Source organism: Nomia melanderi, chromosome 2, assembly GCF_051020985.1.
Source record: "Nomia melanderi isolate GNS246 chromosome 2, iyNomMela1, whole genome shotgun sequence".
Taxonomy (NCBI): domain Eukaryota; kingdom Metazoa; phylum Arthropoda; class Insecta; order Hymenoptera; family Halictidae; genus Nomia; species Nomia melanderi.
Genome location: NC_135000.1, coordinates 18,052,354 through 18,069,129, shown reverse-complemented (window position 1 = coordinate 18,069,129; position 16,776 = coordinate 18,052,354). Strand labels below are relative to the sequence as shown.

The 16,776-nt window shown below is 33.7% G+C and overlaps 1 protein-coding gene across 10 annotated transcripts in view; it reads left to right on the top strand.

Annotated features, from left to right (window-relative positions):
- The window catches only part of LOC116433576 (cytotoxic granule associated RNA binding protein TIA1), a 715,860-nt gene that overhangs the window by 463,026 nt on the left and 236,058 nt on the right, over window positions 1–16,776 (top strand). Inside the window, exons 1-3 of one of the 10 annotated variants that reach the window (XM_076374169.1) lie at window positions 4,356–4,389; window positions 9,152–9,574; window positions 10,693–11,276. The exons of 2 other annotated variants lie outside the window; for them this stretch is intronic. In XM_076374169.1, coding sequence (XP_076230284.1) covers window positions 11,087–11,276 — 190 coding nt within the window. In that variant the 5' untranslated portion in view covers window positions 4,356–4,389; window positions 9,152–9,574; window positions 10,693–11,086. 7 more of the 10 variants (XM_076374166.1, XM_076374165.1, XM_076374167.1 and 4 more) reach the window with 7 other exon arrangements.

Sequence of the window (16,776 nt, the reverse complement as noted above, 5' to 3'; positions counted from 1 at the left end):
TAGCATTGTAGATTCTATGTCAATAACATAGTCTTCAAATTTAATATATATTACCTCTATGCATTTCGAGTTTACCGTTCTAAAAGTAATTACACTTCTTCTTTCTATAATTCTGGAATACTTTTTAACGCGTTTTGTACGAAATGGTTACAGCATTAAAACGAAAACTTTTATGAGGCTTATTCAATAATAATAATATGTGTATATAAGTTGTATAAATATTATATGAAAATTCAGTTACACTTACACTAATTAACTTTATAATACATAAATGAAGCTATTTTACTTATAATATAACATACATCTGTTTTTATACATATGTTAATTTATATCTTGACAATTTTAATTCGAATAATCTTTGAGCAATGTCACCAACGTCCATAAATTATACCACCTCTTTGATAAACAAATGGCGTGAGATACTCCATTCTCTGAATTTATCGAATTTCTTTGTAATTATCGTTTAACGAGCACGCAGTTAGAACTTCTAGAAAAAAGAGTGGACAAAGAGATACATTTAAAAGTTCGAGGAATAAATTGAACTTCTTTAATGAGATTCGTATTCATTTGCATAATGTGTTATTTTATCTATGCGCCCCTTTCTTCGCCGCTCCTTATCGAACAAATTTGGTATATTGTTTTCCTGGTTGTTTCTCCCGCTTTCACGGTTCAACAGATTTATAATTCATGAACGTATCAGTGACATTTTCATTATCTAGCGATATATGCGTATACTATATTTTTATCTTTTTTCACTGTTGCTATTTGAATTAACACGTCTATAGCAAAAAATGTTCTATGAAAGACGTTCCTAAGGGAACGGCAAAATTTATTCGCACTTCAATTTACAATTGTTCAACTTTTCTATTTTCTTAGTCTGCTTTGTAGTTTTTATTTCATAGAGTATAATAAGTACAAATAGAACACTTTTTTAAACAACTCAGCATTGAAGCTGAAATAAAAATTTTGTATTACTAATATATTATATATATTAGTACAATACAGTATAAAATGAGCAAACGAAATAAGAAAAAGTGAAAGTATGTGCCAATTTGTAATTAATTTGATGCTCGCAATTTCGTTACGAATAAAAATAATTTCCGACTTTTTAAACGACAGCTAATAATATTTCAACGAATTTATGATTCGTCCCCAGCCTGTTTAGAACATTCATGTTAAGGAATGGTCTAATGATTCGATGACCCTAATGATAAATGCGTACGATTGTGTTGCGTGCGCATAATTATCTCTCGGTTTCTATTAAATCCATTTAATTCGTTGTTTCGAAACCATCTGTGATTTTAGTAGCTCAAAGTCATCTCTATGGGATACTGTTAAAATGCAAGATAATGTTTTTATGTGCAAAACCTTCAATACATCAAACATTATTTACCTTGAAATTTACTAAACTCTTGTAACGTCTTATTTATGTTTGTCAAATCGTGGAAAGTGGAACAAAAAATTAATTATACTCGTACGGTTAGCCTAACGCTAGAAAAAAGTCTGACTTAAAATCATTTCGAATTTACCGGGAATTAAATATTCGTTTATATTGAGAAGCTTATTATTGCAATATGTTTAAGCTGCTTTGTCTCATTACCCACGAATATTTGATGATTTATAATGCAAGTGAAACAAGACTATGAGCTTTGGCTATTCATCGTCGATGTACTTGAAACGAGGGAATAAAACTAGGTCCCCAGATATACTGCAGAAATATATTACTCGAAACAATACTATTTCAGATTGGCTACTAAATGAAACCTTTTGCTATTGAACAGCGACCAGAAATCGATAAGAATCATACCACCCATTCTAAATTTGAACAAGTGATTTAAGGAACACTTATGTTCGAGACAAGCGATTATTTTCTTTCATTTTATGAAAATATGAGAATATACGGAAATATGTTTAATTTCTACAATGGAACAGTATAGGAGTGGTATAAATTTGTTGATCTAGGTCAAGCGGGAAAGAGCATTAAATGTTTTCAGAATCAATACTCAAGAAATATGTTCGACAATTTAAAAACATCACGCATAAAAATATAAATGAAACAGTAAGAAAATCAGTTCACACTAATATCCTTAACCAAAATTTAATATCTCAAACATGAACACGTCATTTGATTATTTTTAATAATTTCAGGCATTCGTTTTTCATTTCAATAAAATTTACTTATTAGTTTCCATTCTCATAAGTCAAAAAAACGTCAATAAAATGTCAAACAGAAACCCTATGCTACTATCGCACTATTTAATTTGCCTGCATAAATCATCTGCATAAAAACACGAATTAAACGAAACAAATTAAACAAGACGAAACGTTTCACTTCTAACGTAGACAGCTCGAGATTGAAACGGCGACATTAATTAGTCGAATCAACGGCGGCGAAGACGAAGAAAGAGATAATCGCGCGGCACTAGGTCCTGACAATGCTGCAAATTAAATATTCAGTTCCTAGTCTCGGTACACTCTCGATATTAACGTTGTAACGTGGTCCAATGTTTCGCAACGGAAATGACAACGTGTGCCGCACGCTGGTCGGGCTCACGTTCGCGTGCACAGCTGCACGGCTGTGTAAGTACGCGGTATTGTGCCGACTGTTAAGCATTTGATACGGCCACCTTCCTGTCGCGCATCCATTGTCGTCTGCTCGTTCGCGACGTAACCGAGCCAGCCGGTTTCTCCGTGTTGGAATCGCCCCGGTGATATGATACGACGATGGCCGTTTCTACGCAGCGATTCGCAAATTACACAGCAGCTCAAAAATGGGAAATCCATTGTTCGATGGTAAATGAGTATCTCCCTTCCTAATAATGTAAATGTCAGGTCGTCTCATAAGTTCGTGCCCGTTTATTTTTCTACCATATGAAATAATGTTTTGTTAAATATAAAATTCTTATAACTTCACGGTCTGTCGCTTTCGAATATCTTCTACTGTCTAAATTGAAGCTAAAGGTTTAATGTAATGTCATTTATTATCTTAGTTTGTAAGATAGTTTCTAATTCCATTTCGAAAATGGTGTAGAAAATTAATTGGGACATGGGAAAATGTCATGTACAAGTATATTCAGTATACAATAATATGTGTATGTCGATGATTAAAAGGATACGTAATAATTGTTTACAACGGAAGTTATCATAAAAAGATGACATTACTTATAAGATGACTTAATATAAACGTAGGATGGATGACTTTTTAATATAGTGCAATGCATTAGTTATATGATCGTTAACTGACCACAGTGTTGTGTATTAGAGATTAATTAGTCGGAAACTGAGAATCATGTAAAGACGAGACTGATGTATACATGTACAAGTATGTATATACGCTAATAACTAGGAGTTTAGGATAATATTCTGATTGTTAGTAAAGTTTTTAATATACAGTGAAAAGTTTTTTCTTTATACGAATATATTTAGGAACAAATACTGAGTTACTATAATTTTTCTTGTATCTTTTCTTCTATTAATTCTTAGAGTAATTCCATGATTAATGTATGTAAGTAGTAAACACAGTTTTTAGGTACTGTATAAACTTATGCAGAAAATATAAATAAAGATTAATAAATTGTAAATTTAATACAAGTTTAATAGTGTGGAAATGTTCAAAAGAATGAAAGTAAAGTTGCAACAGAATGTATTAGAAGAAATACATTTGTCGAGAAAAATATAATTTCACTTTGTAATATGTGTCTTTTATTGGAAGATACAGGAGTCAATTTAACAATTCTGTCCAATGTTTTAAATAACGAGATACTTCTTGTATCAAATAATGAAATATGTAAAATTATATTACTTCAATAAATATCGTTAAACATCGAACACGGTGTCCCATCATTTACACAACTTTGCACAATTTTCAAAATCATTCATAAACCATTCTTCCTTTCAATAATCATAAATTCTTAAGAATTAAAATTAAAATCATATTATTCTTATAAACTAATATACACATAATGATGCATACATTAAATCTTACACTAATTCAACCTACTTAAAAGTATCTCATAGTAGTAATCATTTCCCTTCCAAAAGAGAAAAATTCACAAATTAAAAGGTCACAATAACCAAGAAAAAAAATGCATGATTAAAGATTAATACTTAATAAATTCATGTCTAACCTTCAGTGGAAACTTAAAAAATTAAATGTACTACTTTGTAAGCACCTTCCACCTTACAAACCGTATTGAGAGGCACTGGCGTACAGGTGTCCATCCAGTTTGACGTTACTGGTTTACGTACACATGTAACGTATATTGTTCGCCGCTCTTCAACATCGACACACCGGTGTGTTTATACACGCTTCTTTAAGCCAGGTAGTCGAACGGTTTTCAGTGTAACGCCGGCCACTTCAGCAATGGCCACGGCGTACGGCCAATTTTCGTGGGTGCCGTTTTTTCCACCGTTCCGTAAACGCGTGTTCGGTATTCCTACCACTTTCCGCGGTGCAATTTTTCCGGCTCGTGTCGTTACGTAATCTATTTCGCCGGTAATCCCACGCACGTCGCTGCACTGCGTTCCATGTTAACGAACCGGCGTGGCGGGCCGTACTTGTACAATTTTATCCGGACCGATGGTTGATTGTTTTGATTCCGCTTTTTACTTATGTCCCAAACACACGCGAAACGCGTGTAGCAATTTCCCTTGCCGCGAAGTGTATCGATTATTTCGGTACCGCTTTATGTGGTCGACTTTTGCGTTTCGTCGCAGCGTGCACTTCGTTGCAGCATGCACTTCGTCGCATGTATCGCACTTTGCGGAAAGTGCTGATACCGAGTGGTGTGTGCAACGATTAAATGCTTCGCCGAGTGGAGCTTACGGATTTGTTTTGAAATTGTTGAACGATTTCGAGCGTAATATTTATTATGCTACGGATTTGCGCGTTTGTAATCTTGACGATGATAGATTGCCAGAGTCGACCAGTCAATGTTACTGTTCATTCCATCATAATTCAATTCGAGAATATTTTCATTTTTGCTGCCGCATATTTTGGAGTTTCCTACTAAACGTTTCATTCGCCAGGAAAAACACAACGAACTTTGATAAAACTAGTTTTGCTGGATGGAGAAAACCTGTTTTACGCATTTTATACGTTTCATGCATGAATCTATTTATGTACAGAACCGACAAGAATATAAAGCATTGAAAAAGCATTGAATACTTTCTGAATTTCTTTCCAACGTAAAGGTGGATCGTGTAATATGCAATGTAGGATTTTTCAGGAAATTCGTTTCTCAAATTCGAACATACACTTTATTCCAATGTTCTTGAGATGGTTGCTGATGGTTTTGCAACTCAGTCGAAGTTCATCCGTGGGGGATGACAAAGTTTAAGAGGGATCAGCTTCCACTAGTGGTGGAGGCGTTCATCATCGACAAGGATAGGTGATTTTCTGTAGAGCTCATTTTTTAAATTTTCATCTTTAAGTCGAAATATTTCGAACCATCTGTAGTGGTTCATTAGCAGTGTCATTGCTAAACATATCTATGGCATGAACGGCACTGACAAAGATACCTTTTCAACCAGCACACGCTGATTTTGATGAAACTTATGTAAGATATTTCTTCTTATCGGTCAATATCCACTTTGAAGAAATGAAAACACCCTTCAAAGTTGAGGGCTGAACGTATATTTTTGACAATATCTCTGACACTAGGAGGTGTAGAAAAGAAATATAAATTGTTCATTTCGAGGCAAACAATTTTAAAAAAATATTTCTTTTTACATCCCTAGTTTCAGAGATATTGTAAAAAATATACTTTCAGCCCTGAACTTTGTGCAGTATTTTCGCCCCTTCAAAGTAGATGTTAGTCCATAAGAAAAAATACGTGTCAAATATTTTCTTGAGAACTATGTTTTGCATACGTTTCATCAAAATCGACGTGTGCTAGTTAAAAAGGTTCCCTTGTGAGACTTATTTTGAACTCTTATAGAATAATCATTTTTATTTTCTAAAACGATAATATCGTACAGTCTTGCAAAGATTACATTTTCTCAAGAATAATAAAAACGATATTAAAATTTTCCGAAATCTGTGTAAATCTTATACAAACACTTAAGATTTTAATAAATCCATTAACGTGGATTAGTTAAATAGATCTAATTATTACGTCAACGAAAGAATTTCATAATCTTCTAGAATTTAAGTAGTTAAATAAGTTTGCAAATGACAGTAAACCCAACATTTCATGTTACACAACTCACTAATTAAGGTGTTGACGCGTTTATTGCTCGTGGAAGTATTGAAGAAGCAATATAACACCAAGTTTGCAAGTAATCGCGAAAACTGTTATTATATGAAGTAAAATCTGTCTTAACTGTGCTTTCTTCAAATTAATTTATGAAAATGCGATTTCGCATCAATATTCGCATTCTGTTACTAATATCTGTAATATAGGAGATATCGTTATGACTTTTAAACTTTCTTCTTTCGCTAAAAAGCTTAAAAATATTTAAATGTACATTTTTTATCACAGTTATAAAATATCTCTTATATAAATGAAATTGTTGTTATTATTATTATTATTATTGTTTAATTGACTATATATTTTCCATTATCAATGAATCTAGTTGTTAAATTTATTAATTTATTACAGGAATTCCTTATATATTCTGAAATTTTCTCTAACTGATCAAACTTGATATCCACTTTAATTAGGCCAAACACTTTTATGAGTAATTGTCATCCTTACGCAAAAATGGATGTGTCACAATGAACTGTACCTTTGAAAAGAAAGGAAATTCTTTGTCTCCCACTGGATGCATATTGTCCCGTGATTCTTGAAATTCAGCTTGACTTTTTTAACTACTGTAAAGTTTCATCCTTGATCAAGACACATGAAATATGCAACTGCCCGAGAATACCTAGAGGCAATAAAATTATTTTGAAACCTCGGCACCTTTCGAATACATATTTCACCACGTTGCATCACTTTATATTCTGTTATTGAAAATATTACAATACTTTCAATCTGTTACACATTGTTCACCGAATGCAATAACAAGAAACGTCACAAAATAATTAAAATCTATCAAAGCATATTAAAAATTTTTTTCTAAGAAGTGAACATTATTCTGATTTCTTATATTATACTGTGTCATAGGTTTTTATATATTGAACGTAAATATTCGTCAGATTATTTCTTATATGAATGTCGATTGAATTTAATTCTTTAAATTTAATTCTCAATAAAACTCAATGTTACACAGTTATAATTCATGCAAGATTATTTGTTTACGGTGTTTCTTACAATATATCCGTATTAATTCTAATAGCGTAACGCCTTTCGTAGTTTACACCATTCACGATTCGAAATGGCATGTAATCGATTCCGGTGATAATTATATGCACCAGTAGTTGAAGCATAACCGCGTGACGTCTATTGTTTCTTACCCTGATAATATCCGTCGATAATGATCAATCACTTGAACAGGGGAACATAAGGAATACTGCATGGCGTGTTAGATAAAATATAGTTACGCACAATACTCCTAGATACGGGACTGTCGAGTTATTGAATTTAAAATTTCCGCGCAGAAAGTCCGTGACGCGTAGTTTTCGTTTCATCTCGTATATTGCGATCTCTGTGCGGCTATAAATCATGTTTGAACTCAATCAGGGTAAGACACAATTAAACGCCGTTGGTTATGAATGCTGCAGTGCGGATGCAATGAAAGAGATTGAGTTATAGCATGTTATGGATAATAGAAATTCTTTTGCAATTTAGTTCGCATTCCCAACGAAAAACAATATAATTTTATTCATGTTATCTTGTTTCGTTTGTCATTGAATCTATTAATCACCATATCACATGTTTCAGTGATAATTACTGCCTTTCGTATTGCAGTAATTTTTAAATATGATATAATCGTAGTAAATATTTAATTATGATTTTTATATATGATGTAAATTTTGTCAAGTATTTAATGCAACAAATTGAATTAATATTCTGTAACAACTAGCAATTCATTATTTTTTTCAAAGAACTATCGGTGTATTTTGTATTGAATTTCTTTTTTCGTCTGTCTGTTTAGTGAAAACATGTTCCACTGTTACAATATTTCGTTATTATCTTTACTAAAATGTAATTGATGTAAATAACATTTTCATGAAAATCACAATAACCAAATTTTATATAAAACCATGGGTTTGAATTATTTACTGACATTTATGTATCATAATGTGTTACATAATATGTTAGATACTATGCTACATAAATATAGTGCTATTTATACATTTTCTATATTCAATACTGTTGATTATTATTTTAAATTAGCTATGTGAAGAATAAAATTTGTATGCAAATGACAAGATAAATTAAAAATACACATTACTACAAAAAATAAGTACTAAGAAAATGAAAGAAGATAATTTGTAGCATGTCCTAAATTTAACTACTTATTGCTAATAACTTCGTGAGAATTAACAGTCAACGGATACAGAATGAGTTCTTCTTTAAAGAAATCCAAAGTTTCAAGTGAATCACAAAGAAAAAGAATAAGAATGACTTACACACAAACTATATGAATTCAATTGAAAAAAGAATTACGAAACCACAATTATAGTATCATAAACCGCAGACTCTTTTTTCTTCTCTTCCGTAAACCGTGAACACTGCTAGCGATCAAACATTATCGATCGGTGATGCACGTATTAACCTAAATCCCAAAAGATCAAACCCCCCCCCCCCTCCTCCAAAATCGGGAATCCTCAAAGTCCGAAATCAATTTCTTTAAATTGCCGCGAGAATAGCGTAGTATTCGAAGACCAGAAAACCGACCACGCGTAAACCAACGACGTCGTAATCAAATGGAGACCGCGTAAGCGATCGTTTTTATCTATCCATGTTTGCGACATGCAATCAGAGAGGCGCCCGTTGACTCGTGACGCTTCCGGTCCAGGTTTCCGGTCCGCAGAACCGCGCCGTTTCCGTTCAGCTACCCAGCCCACCGATCAGATCGGTCGTCGTCATATATTGTTGGTCCGAGTCCGAGAAACACTATCGGAGTTGCTACCAGAGAACCCACGGCTAAGAAACTTCAAAATTAGACACGTTTCAATTTCTTTAAAATCAAGTATTTCCGTACACATTAAAATCGACATTGAACGTGAATTTGAATTAAATATTGTTTCAACCGATGAAAGTGACGATCTCTTCGTGGTTGTGGAGACGATTAAATGGCTGTAACTGAAATCCTTAATGGTTATATGTTGTCACGGATTAAAACCGTTAACTGATATGAAGTGTATGATGTGTGTATCTATGTGTATATGTGAAAAATAGTGTTGTTGGAAAAAGTGTTATTAAAAAAGTGATATGCCCATCCGGTGTTACTGAAGCTGTAGCTAGCAGTGTAAGTGCAAGAAAATAGTGAGTATATCATTTGTAACAGTCCAGTGGTAACCAGACATGGAATACTGCCTCGTTATCGGAGTCTAGAGAGTTGACACGGTACAGTGACGCGAGTTAGACTACCGCCCTGTGTCTTCAAATGAGGTTCCCTTAATTGCTTCTGGAGTCCATGCGAGAAATATGGGATGAAAGAAGGGATAGGAACGGGCGGGGAAGTAAGTGACACGATACACCTCCGTCCTTATTCGAGCTATATACTCGGCGTGATCTCTTTGATGCAACCGAATTCTGAACACTTCAACGCGCCGGATTTTTGTTGTCTTAATTATTCCAAGATCCCTTTTACGGTCTTCTATTACAGACCAATGCTCCGCTTAAGCTAATTCGATTTTTCTTATATCACGTTGGCACGATCGCTAATTACTGCACCAAGTACACATTTATTTACTATTAGGTTAGGGGCAAGGAAAAAATATGTCAACAAATATAATTGTGTACAAATACTTTTAGGTTTCTATTCTGAACATTTAACACATATTCTTTTCAGATAGTAGTTTGAAAAGCTTTTTTGGTAGTATTTGAAGTTAAAATGGGTTGTGAATTTTTATATTTCTACGTTTATTAAAAACAAATTTTATATTAATATTAATAATGAAAATGTTTTCGACTTATTTAAATTTAATTTTAGTAGCATATTTCTTAGATTTTACTTATGTAGAAACGTTTTATTTCTTTTGAAACGACATCCAAAGTGCAGAAAAATTTTAATTGATAAGAAATTTCGATAAATAACCTATAAAAAAAAAAAATTTAATTTTAGCACTACACCATTACTATATCCTTTCTACTTATGGGAAAAGTTACGACAGTATCCAACTTTTGACCTTTCACATTTCACTGAATCAATTTAAATTATATTTTATTCTTTAAGGACACTTTCATCCTCCATTTTTCTCAAATTATTATTCCTTCATAATTATTTTACATGTGTCAACACTTATTCTTAATACACACATTCTCAAAGGAAAATTATGCGAAAGTAAAAAAACAAACAGAAGAAAACAAGTTTCATCAACCCGATTTCTCTTCCAACCCTCGAATCTCACAAATTCTAACGAAATCTTTTCCCCGTACAAAAATAAGCTTTCAAATTCAAACTTTCCTAAATCAAGTGTAACCAACACAATAATTGTGGATATCAGCAATTCCAAATTCTCTCCAATTACACCAAACCTTCAAACGGAATGCCCAAATTAAAAAAAAAACGAAGCCAATTCTCATCGACGAGGAACATTACGGAGGTTCGTTCCTATCCCAAAGCGCAATGTTACAGGGATCCTAATTAGATTTTCAAATATCGGAGGTTGGCCTGGATTTCAATAATTGTCGCGCTACAAACAAACCGTTATAGCCTATATTTCTCCTCGTATCGTACCCTATATTCACCCCGGTTCAACGACAACACAACGGCACATCCCACGCATTGTGTTAGAAGATAAACAGTGTTGTGCACGTTCCGGCAGTGTTTGCTGCGGTGAGAAAGGAACGAGGCCCGGTTTATATGCTGAATATACACCTAAAGTTGGGTATCACGGCCGACCGTTCACCGTTCTAATCTGGCCGGAGGTCAAGCTGGATAATCGGCGTCGATCATCGTCGCGGGAGCAAAGTAGTAATCGAGGGGACTAAGCGAACTCGCGCACGCCCGGCTGCTGCAGGTGCACACGATGGACGGGAAAATGGCGTTGGCGCCGAGTAAGAATAAATTGAAAATGGGCAGTGCAGGCCGATACTACAGCGCCTGTCTCATCTACGACGTGGCAAACTCGTGCCTGGCCGCCTTGCACGCCAGGATGCCCCCGCCGGTCGTCGTCACGCGAACCAATCCTCTGTCTCCTGTGCACGTCCAAAACCCCCGTAAGTTTCTTCTTCTTCTTTTTTTTTTATTTTTCATCTTCTGCTAATTTCCTACGGTCTAACCGCTCTGCCGTGAAAAACGACCGGAATCGTGGATGCTTTGATAGGATGATCTTTCTCGCGTATTTATCGTGGTGCAATGAATACAACGATATAAATGATCTGCGTGGGTGTGAACGTTTCGGGAAATTATGTGGAAAGTCAGAAATAAACTTGGATTAACAATTTCCCTGTTCCTTGAAATATTCTCTATTAACATTAACGCATTTTCAATTGCGTTGTGTCAGCAGTTTGTAAACTTAAAAGTGTAAAGCTGTATGAAAATAATGTAAATTCCTTTGTTGAAGTATTCCTGAAACTTATGTAGCAACCTACGTGTTAGGATATTCTGTAAGTGACGTTGTTTCTTATCTTACTTTGTCCGATGGTTTTTAAATTTACTCTATGGAATATTAATCACAAAATGTTGTATAATGTGTTATTTAATACGTCGATTAAAAAAGATCGTGAGCATTAATTTTGTATGCTATAAGGTAACATAAAGAAAACGAGATTATTTACGGGATGACCTAATATAATATCGCCTGGATAGTTTTTGTGAAGTTTCCTATTATGCTCCCGAAAGTGAGGCATTACGTGAAAATTATGAATGGTAGAATCTTTCGGATTGTATGGGAATGTACAGTTATTCAATTTTGTGGAATTAGCGACAGAGTAACGAATTCTGTAGAGATTCATAAAGACAAAATTCTTCTGCATAAACACCAAATGGTTTTTAATTTGGTCAGGTTGGGGAAATATACGTTGACAATGGCCTGAGCTCATTAAGCATATCAATTAATAATTGCAGACACTGTCATATGTTGGAAACTGGCCCGAATATTTAAGATGAAATTTACTTCTTTAAAATCTTCATTTTTTATACAATGGTCCAAATTTTTCTGAAAACATACGTTTTTACAGAAGTTCATGTTTTTAAAGAACAAAGATTGATAAAACAGTACTGTTTCTGTTCTTGCGTTGCGGAACGAGAAATTGTAAATGAATTACTCGGCGAATATTATAGATTGGATAAACATTGTTCTGTCGATCCGTTATTGAAATTTTAACAGTGAATGCTGAAAATAGGAGATAGATTTTTTTCTCATATACCCGCGAGGATTAATAACACAATATAGTTTAGTTCTCTATCTGACGATGAAAAGTTTCGTATGAAATGGCTCTGTTGTCAATAATCCATGATTGACTACTATCCATACATTTCGACCACAAGTTAAGCCTATATCAGAACCAAGCTTACACTAAACGGAATGTATTCAAATAACGTGACCATTTAAGACAACGAAAACAAACATACTCAATCATTCTTCTGACTCCGTAGCTTTCAAGTAGAATACATTCATAGCTGGTCGAAATGGTTGTACCAGAAGAATGATTAATGATCACGTTGGACAGTCTATAGGAGTGACCTTGTTGGAAGAAATCTATAACTACTAATTGAAAAATCGTACTTTAGGCTAGTCTTTATTAAAATTTAAAGTAGTATGTGTTACTTGAACAGGACAAATGATATAATAGGTCAACGTTCAGTAACGAAATAGTTTGGATGATAACGTTAATTAACGAAATAGCATTAATTATGTGCTTATTAGGTTATAACAAGGTACACTATGTGTACTATTTAGTATCAAATTAATAGAGGATTTCTCACGTGACTCATATAAACTAAACACTCTAAATAGCTGTAATGTAAATTTTGGTGATTATACATTCTAATTATCGATATGACGTTGTTATAATTAGTATACAAGATATATTTAAAGTTCTGGCGTTCCCAGGAGGGTTTTAAAACAGGTTCGTTCTAATAATGAAGAATAGTTTATTTGGCAGGTTGATTATCGATTCTGTGTAACGAAGATAATGAGAACGAGGAATTTATTTTCGGTGCATGATTATAACATACATTGAACACGTGTAGATTTATTTAGATTGAACTTATTACGAGCAGTGTCAAGTAAGAATATCGAAATAAGGTAATAATGAATAAAATTGCATCTATTATAGATGATATCGTCGAAATGAACGCTATCCGAAATTTCCGATAATAATTTCATGCTTCTCACTATTTTGTATGCTGCACAGATTAAATCCAACTAAACTACATCCAAAACGTTAATGCATGATAAAATAAAAACAAGTAATATTTTATAAGGTCTTTCTATTACAAAGAAAAGTAAACTGTACATTTTCAGAACTTGAACAAAGTTATAATATTCTGCTCGTAATTATATCAGTAAATTGCCTAGCAACGTGGATGACAAAATTGAAAAAACGATTTAATATTTTCATCATGGAAGCTTTACCGTTAATGTGCTTTTTAAATTGACTGAAACTAAACATTTCTGGAATATCATTAACGTGAAACTTTTCAGAACAAAATACACTTTATTTTAGCAACATAATATTGGCAATGAAGAACAATAAGCTTCTTGGCTGTTATAACTGTCGTATATAATGATAATGAAAATTCCTATAAGTAGGAGGAATACTCATTTCTTCCTAAATTATTATATTTAAAATGATCTAATAATGAAAATATTTTTTATTGCGTGATCTATTTTTAAGAGACAACTATATAAATTAAGAAAAAACGAAATGGTACCAGAATTACGTGTAAATACACTATAATAAAAGTGACGTAATAAATTCGCCATAGAAAATATATATAGATAATGGTTGTGCAAGACATGTAAAATAACAATTTGTAAAATTACGAGTTGTTTATTTTAAAGGAAAACACTGAAGTACCATACCTAGTGTATATTTCCATCGCATCGTACTTTCCGTTCTACGTTCCTGGTTTACAAGTTTACAAGCAACCACTAAAGCAATATCTATAAGGTTAAAAATTCATGATCCACACACATTCTTTTTCGCTTAAAAATGTTAGTAGCCTATTATACTTACGTGCACATTACGCTATTTCTTTATAACGGTACACAGCAACGAAGTAGTTCTTTTTCTGGAAAACTATTATGCGTGTTTATGATAATCACTATACTGTAATAACGACATAAAACATGAAACTGGAACATATCTACACAAGCTTATAAATAGTAAGAACATTTTAATGTTACTATTTTTTCCGGAGAATAAAATAAAATTGATACTTAATAATCAACTATAACAATCAACTATAACCAAATATAATTTATTTGATTTCCTTATTTCTCTATACGCACTAGAAAACTGATTGAATATGGCACATTCAAAGAAAAATTAAAGTGATGCATACAAATTGAACAGTAATGATGTGTTAGAAATGTGCAACTAGTCCGATACAATGGGTACCCGAGTTTTAACTCCCTGCCCTGTAATATCATGACAGACTTGTGGTGAAGATTTCAAATAGAATTCAACAAAAAAATTATTATTCAATTTGTTTGAATGCAAATTACATATTATTCCTCTGTTATCAATGATTATACCTTAGAGCACACGTTGACATAAGAAAAGACTGGAATTTTCTCTTATTCTCGATAAATGATTAATGACAAAGCAATCAGATCGATTACAGTTCAGGAAAAAATCATGGGGCAAGGGGTTAAATAGAATCGGGAAAATTCGAGTAAAATCGGTCGGGACACGGAAAGAATCTTCCTATATATGAATACTCAGAATCCCAGCACTTTGGGTATTTACCCAAGATTCAATTCAGTCTTGTGTTTGAAGTGGATGGTATTACGTTTATAATATAGCTCTTGATGTACTTGGCTGTTTTAGGTACACAAATGCTCAATATAGATGTGAAAAATATTCATATTTTTCAATTTAAAGTAGCAATCAAAAAATAATAGAGTTTGTCTTTAAAGATACGACGATCTTTCTTTCATGAATTTATCACATTTATATATCAGAGGAAAATATTTTTGATAATTTGAAATAGGAATAAAAATAAATTGATAAAAATACCAAGAAATGCAGATACTCTGTTTATTATTGAAAATTACAGATTTTTTATTAATTATTATGTTTCATAGAATTTATATACGAATATAGATGTTTATAAGGTTATTAGGTCCTCAATTACTTTAAATAAAAGAATATATCGGCGATTATTTAATAAATGTGAAACAATTTCTTTGAAATACGAGTTTGAATCGAACCTGGGATTGCTAAAAGTTTCAGGATCCCAAGCATTCACATACGAACGAATAATTTTCAGTTCCCACTTCTTCTCACTCGATTTTTTCTAATTTAACCCGAATCGGTACTCCCGCATCCGCATGATATATTGTTTTACATAAAGTCTACACATTACTGAAACCAAAAACAAAGTCTCATTTGTTTCACAGTAATCCAGTATGAACATGGTCGTTCAATCAAGAATTTACGAGCTCTTTCAAAGAAAGAAGGCAACAGGAATGAACCCTTTGCACTTCAAATGCCAATTATACGATCATATTGCGTTTATTGCAGTTATTTAAAAATATATCGCACCATGAAGCATTACGAAAATTCTTTTCACAAACAAATTTTCCTAATTTTAAAGAGGAAAACGGACACATGACCCATTTTACAAAACCTATTTATTTACAAATCAAGAGTACTTATAACTATTGAATAAGCATAAAGTAATACCAAAAAGCAAGAAATTAATTCATAATTTACTCGCGTAAATATATATATTACACTCGTATTTGGCATTAAGATTGTCAGTTGGACTGGCAAGGATTAATGTTTCATATACACAATAAACACTCCTAAAGACCTGAAAAACCCAGCCGGTAATCGCGAAGTTATTCCAAGAAAATTTAAAAATAGTCGGGAAGTAGGAAAGCTTAATCTTCTGCTTCTATTAACGACATCGTTGACGTCGAACCGATTAATCGACGATTCACGGTAAATGCAGTAACGTGCTCACATTATCTCTCGTTTGACCATGTTACGCACACTTTTCTCTCCGGCTCTTCACACTCTTCCCGGCATCATCTTTCCTTTGTTCCCCGAGCAGCGTTAGAAGGTAAAGAAGTAAGAGAGTGTAGGTGCCGGGGCGCAGGAAAGGGTGGAAACACTCTATGAGACGGGATAGCGTGTCTGTTTTGATTTATAAGAATTCACCACGAACCCCTAACCCACCTTCCTAAGTCTGGCCTCACCCCGGCCTTTTCGAGATCGAGCTAGATCAACTCACCCCCTCGTCGCCACCCTCCGCCCACCACCCAACGCCTTCACCCGTTGCACCTATCTCGCGCGTGAATAATAGGAAGGTACCCAACCACCCGTTTTTCCGCTAACCTCGCCACTTTCTTCTTTTTCTTTATCTCTGCTCTTTGCCACTGTCTCTCGTGATGGCGCGCCGTTCATTCGTCTCGCGCACGTCTAACGAGCTTCGCCTCGTTGTCGATCAACGAAACTATTTATCAACTTGTTTCCGCCCGCCACGGCGTCGATATACATACCAGGAAGTCCGGAATGATCTAACCTTTGTGCCTCGAGT